The sequence below is a fragment of the Myodes glareolus genome, chromosome 6 (assembly GCF_982192425.1).
Source record: "Myodes glareolus chromosome 6, mMyoGla1.1, whole genome shotgun sequence".
NCBI classification, from domain to species: Eukaryota; Metazoa; Chordata; class Mammalia; order Rodentia; family Cricetidae; genus Myodes; species Myodes glareolus.
The window spans coordinates 102,743,491-102,756,599 of record NC_142031.1 but is presented as its reverse complement, the minus strand read 5'-3'; the positions used below and the strand labels follow the sequence as shown (position 1 = coordinate 102,756,599).

General features: G+C 50.4%; 1 protein-coding gene across 5 annotated transcripts in view; it reads right to left on the bottom strand.

Moving 5' to 3' along the window:
• The window catches only part of Itsn2 (intersectin 2), a 116,024-nt gene that overhangs the window by 1,059 nt on the left and 101,856 nt on the right, over positions 1-13,109 (bottom strand). For all 5 annotated transcript variants that reach the window (XM_087907446.1, XM_087907445.1, XM_087907447.1 and 2 more), the window contains 9 exons: positions 10,430-10,536; positions 9,059-9,242; positions 6,495-6,593; positions 5,711-5,878; positions 5,376-5,591; positions 4,764-4,885; positions 3,966-4,048; positions 884-967; positions 252-425 (listed from right to left, as the gene is read on the bottom strand). In XM_087907446.1, coding sequence (XP_087763572.1) covers positions 252-425; positions 884-967; positions 3,966-4,048; positions 4,764-4,885; positions 5,376-5,591; positions 5,711-5,878; positions 6,495-6,593; positions 9,059-9,242; positions 10,430-10,536 — 1,237 coding nt within the window. The remainder of the gene's footprint in view (positions 1-251; positions 426-883; positions 968-3,965; positions 4,049-4,763; positions 4,886-5,375; positions 5,592-5,710; positions 5,879-6,494; positions 6,594-9,058; positions 9,243-10,429; positions 10,537-13,109) is intronic.

Genomic DNA, 13,109 nt, shown 5'->3' with positions numbered 1-13,109 from the left:
ACAGCTCCCCATCTGTTAGTCAACCGGTCAGACAATGTTCTACCCATCCAGTACTCACTAGTGTTCCCCTTATGTATGCAGGGAGTGCCTGTTCTTAGAGACCCTGCCCTCCAGCAAACACCACCTCCTGCCCAAGTGAGCTGACGCAGGCCTGTGTCACTTCCTGTAGCTGTTATGGGGCAATAGCACAGTTTAGGACCCTGGGTAAAGTCCAGATCCCAGAAAACTAGTCTGTGCCGAGTTACACTTACCATCTGGAGAAAACTGGTCTCTGTCGAACACAGTGAGACACAGCACGTCCTGGTAAAGATCCTTGATGAAGAACTGGCAATTGAAGTTCCACTTGGGGTTTAGCGTGTCTTGGAGGGTCCTGGTGGTATAGCTCTGGGAGCCCATGCTGACTTCACAGTATGGATTACTCTTTCCTGCACAGAGACAGGCCAAGGACACACACAGTGTGGTAAGTAAAGAGGGTGACCAGGACAGGAGCTGTAGGCTGCTTCACCATAGACCATGGCAAGAAGCACCACTACCTGTGGGACACATTTATCTTAGAGTTGAGTAGTAGTATAGCCCCGTGTTCCCAATGATGCCATAATCCCGGGGAGCAAGTGTATGTTCTAACAGCAGGACTGCTCCCCACAAGCCTGAGAAGGTGCCAGTGTGACATGCTTTGTGTATGTTCATGCATTAGCAATCAAGATGGGGGATGCTGGTTCTTACTGGGAAACAGTGAGTGATATTGGCCCAATAAACAGCTTATCAGGGTTCTAGCAACACCAGAAACACTGCCTTTTAAAAATTACCCATCATTCCACATTCAAAAGAGGTACCAGTAAAAAGCAGGGTGTTACCACAGCTGTTGAATAAAAGCAGCGCTTACCATTTGGTTTGCAGGCTTTTAATTCTGTAGCCTCAATGACGTGCACCATCAGACGCCCAATACCTGACGTCTTCTGAGAACGTGCTACAAAAGAGGAAAAGAGTCCTGTTAACTTCTCTGAGAACGTAGACAGATACCACAGTGAGGAAGCAACGCTGTCGGGCGGCAGTCTGCTCTCGCACCCCTTGTCTCCACTCTGGAGACTGAACCCCATGTTAGGGCGTGTCCCACCAGCGGCCATGCTTCCAGCCCTCACTGTGTGTCACTCTATCTAGATCATGAGCCCTAGGCCAATGTTGCTGTCATCTGCTACTGCTTTGGAGCTAGCTTCTCCCAGGCGGTGCCATCTGCTAGGGATGCCTTTCTGGCTGTCTTTGTCCATCAGGATCCTATTCCTCCTTCAAGATCCCAGTTAGTCTCGGTCACCTCAGCCTCCTTCCCTCTGTGTACCACTACGGTGTAGCCTTGACTGAGGGGCACCCCACAGATGGCTGGGCCTGAAATGCTGTACCCTGCCAGTCTCCTTCCTCCGCCAGGAGAAGCGACTGTGTTGCGTGGACGGCTTATCTAGGCTTTGTAACCACAAAAATGCCTATGAATAGTAATATTAACTTAAAAATGCATCTGTTTGTTCAGTACTTCTGGCAAATAACATGTACTGGTTACTCCGTATTAGTCATGTGCTAGATATAATATGGATTATATTTAATTCCATAATTGCCTTATCAGGTAGCTCCTGTCTAATAGGTGAGGATAACTGAGTCTTAGGAAGAACCATGTGCTCAACTCACAGGTTTTTAGAGGCCAGGGTTTCATTCTAGCCCAAACTGCTGGCCTTGAACTTGGAATCTTTCTGAATGACTGTTAAATTCAACAGTTTTCCCCTTTTTGCTTTTCATTTTGAGACAGAGACTCACTGAGTATCCCTGACTGGCCCAGATCTTGCTCTGTAGACCAGGCTAGCTTTGGACTTACAGAGATCTGCCTGCCTCTGCCTCCAGAGTGGTGGGTCTAAAGGTGTGAGCCACCCACCATACCTGCCGTAGAGTTTTTAAATGGCAAGGTTAAAAGGAAACATCAGATAGAGTGTGAACCACTCGAGCAAACTTCAATAACACATAAGACCCTGGTCTTGGTGAGCAGTTTGTTTCAGGTTTCATGTATTTAGGGAGGTTCTGATGCTGTTTTAGTGCGGGCAGAAGCGAGTCCTGCGCTCACACTGCTGGCGAACGTGGGGTTTGGAAGCAGAAGGAATACTTGGTGTCTCTGGGCCTGTGCAGCCTTCCCACCTTTCCTCCTTCAGGTTTTTTGGTTTTTATTTTCTGTTTGTTTGTTTTGACAGGTTATCGCTAGTATCCCAGGCTGCCTGGCCTCAGCCTTGAGGGCCTCTTCCTTCAGTTTCAGAGGTGGGCGGCCTTGTCTGTAAGCAGTGCTCTGCTCCCTGATGTCCCCATGTCTCTATTATGGAGCATGCTCTTGTTCCCTGAAGGCAGAGCTTGGCCTGACTATCTCTATAGGCCCCACTGTGTGCGCCGCAGAGCCTGGCACACAGCCAATAACTACGTCTAAATGATTGTACCCACAGAGGATGCAGAGCAGTTCACATAGACAAGAAATTCAGGAAAAACCTTGATTTGCAGTTTTGACAAATTAAGAGATCATTATGTATATTATGAAATGATTCAATCATTGATTTTTCAATAGCAAGCTTTTAAAATAGTATTCATTTAGGAAAAGGCAATTTACACATACCTTCAGGAGCACAGAACAAAATAGGGGAAACCTGAATAAAAAACACACAAAGATCTTCGGCTTCAGCAGCAGGGGCCTGAGTGGGAGCACTGGAAGGGAGGAAGGCAGGGGAGGGGAGGGGCAGGCCTCCACTGGGGAGACAGAAGGTGGAGCCTGGCATTCAAATGGAGGTTGGGGGCTAAAGATGCTTTTCAAAGGTCCTTTAGAACACTGAGCTGGTGGACAATCTGTCCTACAAACAGTGTGACATACAGCTCCCTCATCCTCAGGAGTCAGGGGTGACTTCAGAGAGGCAAAATCTGAAAAACAGTGCAGACTTAGCACAGCAGGGCTGCTAGCAGGTGCCAAGGAGGAGCCAGAGCTTCACTTGGGTCTTAAAAGAGTGGGTAGCATCCTAAAGGCAGACCTGCAGCAGGCTGGGACATAGCAATGGGGGAAGCACTGGGAAACGGGCTACGTGATGGGGCAGTGTTGGAGATGAGCCTGAGTTTGGGACGAAAAACTGTCCTTAATTTGGGAGGCCAAAGGGAGGATGCTCAGGCAGGGGGCTGGCACGCAGAAAGGGAGAGCAGTACCGTCCAAGAGAGAAGGCTGCTGGAGCTGCTGGAGAGGGCTTGTCTGGAAGGCTGGGATTGTGGAGAGTAGCCATACCCACTGTTGAGCCTGGCAGAGGTATGAGCCCATGGGAGGGCTGTCTGAGGGGCACAATGCTGGGAGAAGGGTAGATTCCCAGGAGGAGGAGAAGAAAGAGAGCTGAGAAGTCAGAAGAAGTTGTGAAGAGGAGCCTCAGAGTATGAGGGAGTGGGGGAGAGGGTGTGTGTGTAACTACAGGAAGCTAAACAAGGATTAGTTAGGTTACCCAAGCACAGTCCTTGAAAGTGCCATCTACACAGCAATGGGGGAGAGATGTGTGCCAAACAGTGGTGGTGCTGGGGTGCAGGAAGGGCCAACTGGGCCCGGGGTCCTGGAGGCCAGGATGGTAGGGGAAGGGGTTGAGAGGAGAGGGTCAGAATGACAGACCCAGCAAAATGGACTCAAGTGGGACAACAGAGCCCACCAGGGTGAGGTTAATCATTAAGTGGAGGGAGGGAGAAGGGATGGGAATGGCTGCAGAGAGAAAGCCCTGTGTCAGGTCCCACAGCAGGTGGGAGAGCTCAGGGCAGTTTGGAACACCGGCAGTGGGAGTGGAGGTGCCCAGGCTCTCCTGATGTCATATGAACCCATCTCCAGGCTTCACTGCAGGGGCAGCAGCTGGTGCCTCTAGAGCTAGACTGTGGTCTGCCCGTCCAACTTGGGAGCTGGTTCCCACCGCTGGGGCACTAGCAGGTACCTTGGTAAGCCTTTTCCCGTTTCTTCTTCTCGGTGTCAATGTATTGCTCTGAGGCAGCCTTGATCTTCTGGACCCAGGCCGTCCTGGAGGAAAAGCAGAACAATAGCCACAAGGACGGCCAGGCACCTCCGTGCTCAAGCACAGCCCCAGTTCCACAGCTCCCTTTCGCCAGCCTTGGCTTTAAGTTTGTATAGCAGGTTTCTAGCTATCACCTAATCTTAGTCCAAGTGATAGACTGGGCTGCTAATTAAAGAGGACTGAGACTTGCGAAAGACAGCATTTGACAACACGAGGTCCTTGTGAGGGACTGGGAGCCCAGGGCTGGAAGACACATCACACTGATGGTAACTCAGCATGGTGGCAGCTACCAGGGGACTATGCAGAGGAGCAGCACCATCCCCTGGATGATCACCAGAGGCGCTTACCCTGGGAGCTCCACTGGAGGGAAGCAGGGCTGGTGGGCATGTGGCAGGGAGGACAGCCATCTGGCCAAGTGAGTCTGCAGGATGCAGATCTGTGGGGTTCAGGCAGCCCCCAGAGAGATTTTGGTGGGGACTGAGGCATGGATCTGCCATTTTGGGAGTGTATGAGGACTCGGGCAGCAGGGAACTATTAGCAGGCGGCTGTGTGACTGGTGGGTGCGCCTGGGCCGGCTGTGGGGCTGGAGTACAGGGACACGCGAGAGGCTGGGTAAGAGTTAGGAGGCCTCCACCATGAGTGGCCATGGGCTTATGGCACAGGGACATGTCTGTGCTTCCTCCTGGAGTTCAGGACAGGTCACGCGTCATCAGGACTGACCTCTCATTAATGTTGTCTGTTCGGAGGGTATATACGCGATCAATGTGGGAGATGTGGAAGACGGGCTCATCGCTGGAAGGGTCTGTAGGCAGTTTCACCAACACTTCATTCAGGAAAATGGGCTGAAAGAATTAGGGCCAAAAGATGTGAAAAAATGAGAGATGGGCCTAAGACTCCACCCAAGTGTGACCACAGAGTTCCGTTCACAGTTATGAAGAGCCCATGGAGAAGCAGAAAGGGGCTCAGTGTCCCTGGACTGGGACAGGAGCTCTGAGAGCCTGTGCTGCTGATGTGTCAGGCTCTGCACATTGCCACCTGGCTGGACTTCTGGAATCATGGAAAGAGGAATGCCGGCTGTGGCACAGCGGTGTTCTGTTTGCCAGGAGAAAGCTCCCGTTGTCACAGCAGCAGGCAGTCAAGGGCTGGCACACAGGGCTCTTTCCCTTGGGAAGTGGCAAAGGACACTGAAAGCCACTGAAGCAGGGGATGGACAGGGCAGGACCAGGTGGGAGATCCTGTGTGTGTGTGTGTGTGTGTGTGTGTGTGTGTGTGTGTGCGCGCGCTCAGGGCAGAGTGTCCTTAGGCCCCATCTGTGGCAGACGTGGGGCTCACCGTCTTATACATTTTGAACTGAGAACTGGACTTGGAGCTGAAGAGCTTCTCGGAGCCGGAGGATGCGGCGAACTGCCTGACCATGTAGGTGAGCAGCAGGAAGTCGTTGAAGAGAAACCCGTGCAGTTCCTTGTTGCTCTTGGTCTTATACAACTTCCCGCTGTGCAGAAGCTTCCGGGGACCCAGGCAGTTGGTCAGGGAGTTGAAAATAAGTTGCTTAGAGAGAAGAAAATGGTACTTTGTAAGTTTGAGAGCAAATAACTCCACTGTCCATGGAAGGCCAGTACCCAGCACCTGAGGGTACTGTAGAAGATTTTCTAGGTGCACAGCCTTACCTCTGCCAATCCTTCGCACTGCACATGTGCCTGGATCCACTCCAGCCGGTCTGAATTTTCCTTCTCCCGAACTCCCTCGTTCACCTGAGAGCACAGCTCCTCAGCTCGCTCAAGGGCCAGTTTCAGGGAAGAGTGGTCAGCGTGACTCTGTGGAGTGTTCTCTAGGATCTGAAGGACAGCAGGCAGTGTTGTGTAGGTCACACTGTGTCACCTGCCCATTTACTCTGCTCTGCTGCGTACATGTGTGAGGCCCCAGTGGGACCTCCCGTGAGAGGAGAAGCAAAGGCATCTGCCTTGGGAAGCACACAGCCCCACAGTCCTTGTGGGAACAGGGGCCGGTAATTACATGGACTATGGGTGACAGGGACACAATGAACCTGACAAGTCTTGATAATAGGCACAGAATGATGGCTGCCTTCTTGGGTCTCCCTAAGAATATAAGTCATGTGCTTTTGTTTTGTTTTGTTTTGGGTGGCTTTGCCTTTTTGAGCCAAGATCTTTGAAGTCCAAGCTGGCAGAACATTCACTATGTTCCTTTATAAAACCTGTATTCTCCTTAGAAAGCATTCTGCCCCAAGAAGAAAGGCTGGGGCCCAAGGTTCTGCTAATGGTGACTCCATGTCCTCTCTGGCTTGATGGCTGTCCCACAGCTACAAGATGGCCTTTACCCTTCCCCACCAGCACACTGTGACCATGGAACATTAGGGCACTGCTCCCTGGGTGCGTGATCTCTGTCCAGCCAGGGGGGGGTCCTGCTCCTGAGTCACCCTGACCGAGAACTCACACTTCTGATGAGCAGTGGGTAGCGAGTGATCCTCTGCATGGGCTTCAGCAGGAAGCTGGACAGGGGCATTCCTTTACATCGTGGGTCAGATGCCAGTTTCTGGAAAACAGAGAGGCCTTGTGAGGAAAAGACAGCTCCAGGTGAAGCAACAGAAACACTGGGCAAAACTCCCACCTCCTGCTAGGCAGGGCCACTGTCTAGATTTCAGGTTCGTTTTATGACAGGATCTGAAAAGACACATGTCAAGTTAGCAACAGGAACCTCTCAGCTCCTGAGTCCAGCCCAACCCTGCTTCTCAGCTTTCCCATGCTGTGCGGCTCACTCTTCCTGCTAGAACAGCTCTCGCCTGGCCGCTCCACCCCAGCCCACTGGCCTCGCTCTTCACCACATTCATTTCTGCCACCTTCTCTCAGTGTAGCTGCAGCCCGAGGCCCAGGCCCAGCACCCGTATGCAGTCATTCTCTGGAGTTCTATCATGACTACATTAGACTTCTCAGATGTTGCAAAGTCACCTCAGTCTCAACCCCACGAGGTGGAATTCCCTCCACCTCACCCAGCGGTTGTCACTTCCTCCCGTCTGCCGGGTGGACAGCTCTTGGTCTCCCCGTCTCAGCACGCCTACCACCCCTGCCTCACCAGAAACGTGTGAGATTGCTTGGAGAGGGCCAGCTGTGCGCCAGGCCATGCGTGCACGGATTTTGCCAGTACTGTCTCTACTGCCCTTTCTCCAGTTTCTGATTCACACTCATTTCTCAAGACTCAGGCCGTGCTTCTCTGTGGTCACTTTCCCCTGGGACACTTCCCTCCTCTCTGTGACTCTCCTCTGTGTACGTAGTGCCTCTGGGACAGGACAGTCTTCCTGTTCATAACTGCAGTGAGTCACTCCTCAGTCATTAAAGGTGCTCGCTCATCCCAGAGTGCCAGCGACCACTTGGTGTGCACACCCTAGGGTGCTAGTGACCCCTTCAGGTGCTCTCCCCAGAGTGCTGGTGACCATCTTCAGCTGCTGTGCGAGCCGGCCATGATACCAACTGATGGAGATACCTGAAGTATGATGCCCCCCCTCATGTGTCTGAGTCCCAGCATCAAAAAAGAAAAAAGTCAAAAATTTAAAAGTAACACTTTGATATACATAGTATTGACAAAATTTGCTTTTATTTAATTTTTCTTTGAAGTACTAGGGATGGAACCTAGGGCCTTGCACATGCCAGGGAATCACCCTCCTGTTGAGTTATACCTCTAGCCCTACATGCTGTGTTACATTTTAGAATATGTTAGCTGGTGACAGTGGCGCACGTCTTTAGTCCCAGCACTCAGGAGGCAGAGGCAGGTCTCTGAGTTTGAGGCCAGCCTGGTCTACAGAGTAAGTTCCAGGACAGCCAGGACCACACAGAGAGACCCTGTCTCAAAAAAACAAAACAAAACAAGCAAAAATTCAAGTGTTTACTTATTTATGTACTTATTTGTTTGTTGTTGTTGTGTGTGTACAAGCCATATGTATGTGGGTACCTGTCAGAACCCTGGAGCTACCAGCAGCTGTGAGCTGCCATGTGGGTGCTGGGAACTGACCTCAGGTCCCCTGGAGGAACATTGAGTGTTCTTAACCATTGAGCCCTCTCCAGCCTGTTTGTTTGTTTTCTTGGGAACAGATCCTTTTTATAGAGCACATGGCTTGAGTTTATGGTTCTTGTGCCTCAGCCTCTCAAGTGCAGGAATTACAGGCACACACCAGCATGCCTGGCTTAAAAATATAGCATTGCACTGTAGTAACCAGGTGTATGAAGTTAGCTGCTGGTGCGGGACACGCAGGGTCACAGCTATACCTGTAGGTATTACTTTATCTTCCTGTTTATTCTTTTTTTCCTACTTCCATTTTCTCTAATCACAAAGTACTCACCTGATTATTTAAAATTTATTTTGCTGTGTTTTATGCATTTAAGTAAGCTCTTTTATTTTCTTTCTGGAACAAGATGATTATTAAATAAATATAATTGTAAAATTAAGACATAATAGTACAGTGGGGCTGGAGAGAAGGCTCATTGGCTAAGAGCATTGGTTGCTCTTGCAGAGGACCTGGGTTTGGTACCCAGCACCCACATGGCAGCTCACAGCCACCTGTAAATATAACCTGTAACACCAGTTCCAGAGGATCCAATGCCTTCTTCTGACCTCTGAGGGTGCCAGGCATGCATGTGGTTCACAGACATACATGCAGGCAAACACCTGTATGCATAAATAATTTAAAAAGCAATGGCATTATGGATGGTTCTTTGGAAAAACAAAACAGTTGATATATAAGGTTGTTAAAAAAAAACAAACAAACCAAAACAACACTATTCTTTAACCAGGATATAAACTCGTGGTTCTAGTGCCAGGAAAATAAGCTCCCCCTGGGACAACCCTATGCAGTCAGCAAGCTGCTGGCCACGCTTGCGCTTCCACTAATGGGGACACACCTGTCAACTGCAGATTTTCCACAACTTCTCAGCTTCCACAGTGGGAGGCGTGCTGCTGCTTCCAGGCAAAGAGGAGGCAAAGACCCCAAAGTCTCAGGCTGGGCGTACCTTTAAAAACTCCTTGAAGTCAGTGTCCTCATCTGTCTTCTGCTGTAACAGAGTGGCTCCGTTAAGCTGACAGCTGCAGAAGCGGATGTAGGCCTGCGTGTGGGACAGCTCTGTAGCCAGGATGTCCCCGGTCATCTGAACAGGCATCTTCTCACCGCCAGTCTTCTTCCGCACCCGCAAGGCCCTGCAAGTAACTGATGGTCACTCCCTTTTCCACAGATCTCCTCCCTTGGGAGTTAAAGAGTGAGCGCCAGGGGCTGGAGAGATGGCTCAGTGGTTAAGAGCATTGCCTGCTCTTCCAGAGGTCCTGAGTTCAACTCCCAGCAACCACATGGTGGCTCACAACCATCTGTGATGAATGAGGTCTGGTGCCCTCTTCTGGCCTGTAGACATACACACAGACAGAATACTGTATACATAATAAATAAATATTTAAAAAAAAAAGAGTGAGCACCAGAGACTAATAGCAATGGCACTGACCTAGCATCCTTGGACACTTGGACTGGGAAGACATGGCTCGCAGGAAGGGGCAGTTGCATGGCCTAAAGCTCTGCTGGCTGAGCTAATCTGGGGGAAACACTAGCAAAAAAGAAAAAGGTACCAAAGTCTACACATTTAGGTGCTTTCTAGGCCATTAGAAGAGTCTTCAATTCACCTCATTCTCTTGACAAAGTTCCTTTTTTAAAAAAAAAAAAAGTATTTATTTATTTATTTATTTATTTATTTATTATTTATACAATATTCTGTCTGTGTGTCTGCCTACAGGCCAGAGGAGGACATCAGATCTCATTTCAGATGGTTGTGAGCCACCATGTGGTTGCTGGGAATTGAATTCAGGACCTTTGGAAGAGCAGCCAGTGCTCTTAACCACTGAGCCCTCTCTCCAGTCCAACAAAGTTCCTTTTGCAAGATTCAATTTGTTTCTCCTTATTTGAGAAAATGTGGCTTAGGAGCCAAGGTGGCCAGGGGCTGGAGTAGAGTACTGGTGTCTTCACGGTGGGCGGCTGTGTCCCTGCACAGGCAGGGGTGCAGCTGGCTTGGAGCTCTGCTTTCATAAACATCAAGGACAGGCCTTGCACATGAGCACTGTGCTGGCATTTGGCTGTGGCCACAGCACTCTTCTGCCTGTTGCCCCTCCTCCCAGCTGCATGCTGGACCTGTTTGGGAATCATACACCAACATAGCTTTTCTTGTTTAGTCAAAGCAGTTTTGCCTTCAAGTCCTTTACCTTTCTCCATAATTATGTAATTGAGCTACAGGGCCCTTCTCAACATGCTCGTGGGGTGCAAAGCCTAAGGAGGACAGAGTGGAAAGTCCCCAACTGAGCAGTCCCTGAAGGGCTACAGCACATCAGGAGGGCCCACAACTCACTTCAACAGCTTCGTGTTGGACATGATGAGCTCCTTCCAGTTCACAAAGATCAAGGCCATCTCTGCTTCGGTGAGGAAGCCTGACTCTGCCATCGGCTTCTGGAAAACCTGAGTACAAGACACAGATGTAATTTAGCTGCGGTGTGGGTCCACAATCATGCATCACAGCCTGGCATGCCTTCCTGTTCTCTTCCAGATAAGCATATTTATAACTGTTCGATTTTTAAAAAGTTATCTATTGTTACTGTGTATATATGTGCATATGAGGGGAAACAGAGAGATAGAGACAGAGTGGGGGGGCATGTATGTCACAGTATAAAAAGCAATTCTGGGGTGGGTTCTCTCCTCCCCGCTTTCTGAGGCAGCAGGGTCTCACTCTGCGGTGCAGTATCTACAGGCTACCTGGCTCGCAAGCTTCTGGGTGTTCTCCTGACTGCCACTCATCTTGCCACGGAGATTACAGATATGTGCTACCATGTGCGCCTTTGTCACATGGATTCCAGGGCTTGAACTCAAATACAAATGCTTTTAGGGGCTAGACCATGCTGGCTCACTGTTAAAATTGCACCATTTCCTACTCTCACTAGTGGAACCCACAGGATGGAGGGAGAGCAACTGCTACACAGCTGTGCATCCCAGTTCTCAGGACCCTGTGTGTTGCTCAGAGAGAAAACAGTGGGGCCTTCAGTCGCCCCATGACCACCCTGAGCAGATGCACCCAGCAGAAGCCAGCTGCAGAAATACTCCCCACCCGGGCTCCACATATACACGGACGCACATGCGTGTAAGGCACAGGAGTAGATACAGGATTCTCACTGTATACAGATGAAGCAAATGAGCTGCTGTTATTTCTCATTGGCTTATGAAGGGATAAGAGTGATTTCCCCAAGGTTTCCTGTAACACAGGGCTCTATGTAAAACCATGCAAAGGCCCCACACTTGTGAAGTGCTGAGATGTGGAGCCCTTGAGGCTCACAGGCCTTTAGACACAACTCATGATAGGCCCCTAGGTCCTTGACACTCCAGTGTAACTCATAGGTCCCCATCCCCACATCTACTTTTTCCTCCTGGCAGAGTAGACTCATGGTAGTCTGAGCATAAGTGGGGAGTCCTTCCTGGTTGGGGGTGGACCTGTTCTCTGGGCTCTAACCCTTTCTTACCCCAACAAGACTGTGCACACTATGAGGACAGGAACACCTTGGCTGCCTGTGTTCCCTGCCATGCACTTTAGCTAACGTTTGCTGAGTTAATGTGGGCCACAGACGTTAGCCAGAAATGCCATGAGCCGGAAGCTCTCTAGAGGAGACATCTCAGCTCCACATGGAGAATGTGGCTGGATGCCAGGACACATAGACACACAAACAGGGGCTTCCTGCACCCAGGCTGCACTGAACTGGTCCTTATTCCCTACTGGGCTGTTTGTCTATGCAAAAGCTATGTGAGCAGGCTCAGAGAGGGAAGCAGAAGGGAAAAGACCATTGAGGCTTTAACAATTTCAATGAGAAAGTCACATTAGCATAGTGCTTTCCACCCTAGGTCCCTGCTAGGTTCCTGCCCCTGGAACACTGGGTGAGGAGGGTAGAAGAGGCATTCCTGACAAGCCTAGCGGGGGTGGCAAGCACCTGTCTGTTCGTATTCTGGGTTAGTGCATAAGACTCTATGGCCACCCTCAGTCCCCTTGGACTGGGAACTGGCTGGCTGGCAGCAGCCCTGACACTTCCAGGAGGCTGATCAGGAACAGGGGCTTTTCTCCTCAGCCATCTTTCCAGGTATGGGGAAGTACAAGTAAAACCATTCAACCAGGGCCAGGCTAAGTTTGGGGGATGAAGAATGAAGAACAGATAGGGAGGGCGAGAGATTTAACTCAGTTTGTAGGATGCCTGTCTAGTAGGCATGAAGTCTGGGGTTCAGTCCCCAGCCCCACACAAACTGGGTATGATGGCAGATGCTTCTAACTGCAGCGCATGGAAGACAGAGGCAGGAAGATCAGATGTTCAAGATCATCTTTAGTTCCATAGCAAGTTCAAAGCCAGTTTGGACTACATGAGACCCTGTCTCAAATACAAAGGAGTGTGTAGGGAGCGCACAGGTGTGAGGAAAGCAGGCCTTGCAGGCAGATGCAGCCCCTGCTCCACTCTGCCATCCAGGTCATGGCCAGGGACGCACCCATCGGTCCAGGGTGTGTGGGGGGGTGCTTGTTTCTCCAAATGGTTTGTTGGCTGAATTGCTCTTCTCATCTGATGGCCTTGCTACATTCCCTGGCAACTGAAAGCCGTGGAAACAGAAACAGGGTAGAAGTATAAAGCTGCCTTTTGTGCTTTCAGACACAAGCCCTTGTAAAGTGTCCCTCTCAGGAGGGCGCTGTCATCAGCTTAGACGCCACTGACCATGAGGACAGGTCCAGGCAGTAAACACATGATTTGGGAAACGGTTTGGCAACTGCACCTGTTTGGTTTCCGAAGTTGACGCCAACATTAGGTAGAGCCGAATGAAGCCAATGATAATGTCAGGTTTCCAAACAGCAGTGTAAATACAGTTAGGCAAGACCTGGAGTTGAGTCCGTTTGGAGGCCTTCGCACCCTCTCTATGCCCTTGTCCTCTGCACATTCAACTAGGACCTTCTCAGGTCCCCGCCCCCACTCAGTGGACTCAGCTGGGGAAGAACCTGTGCCTCCATCAGG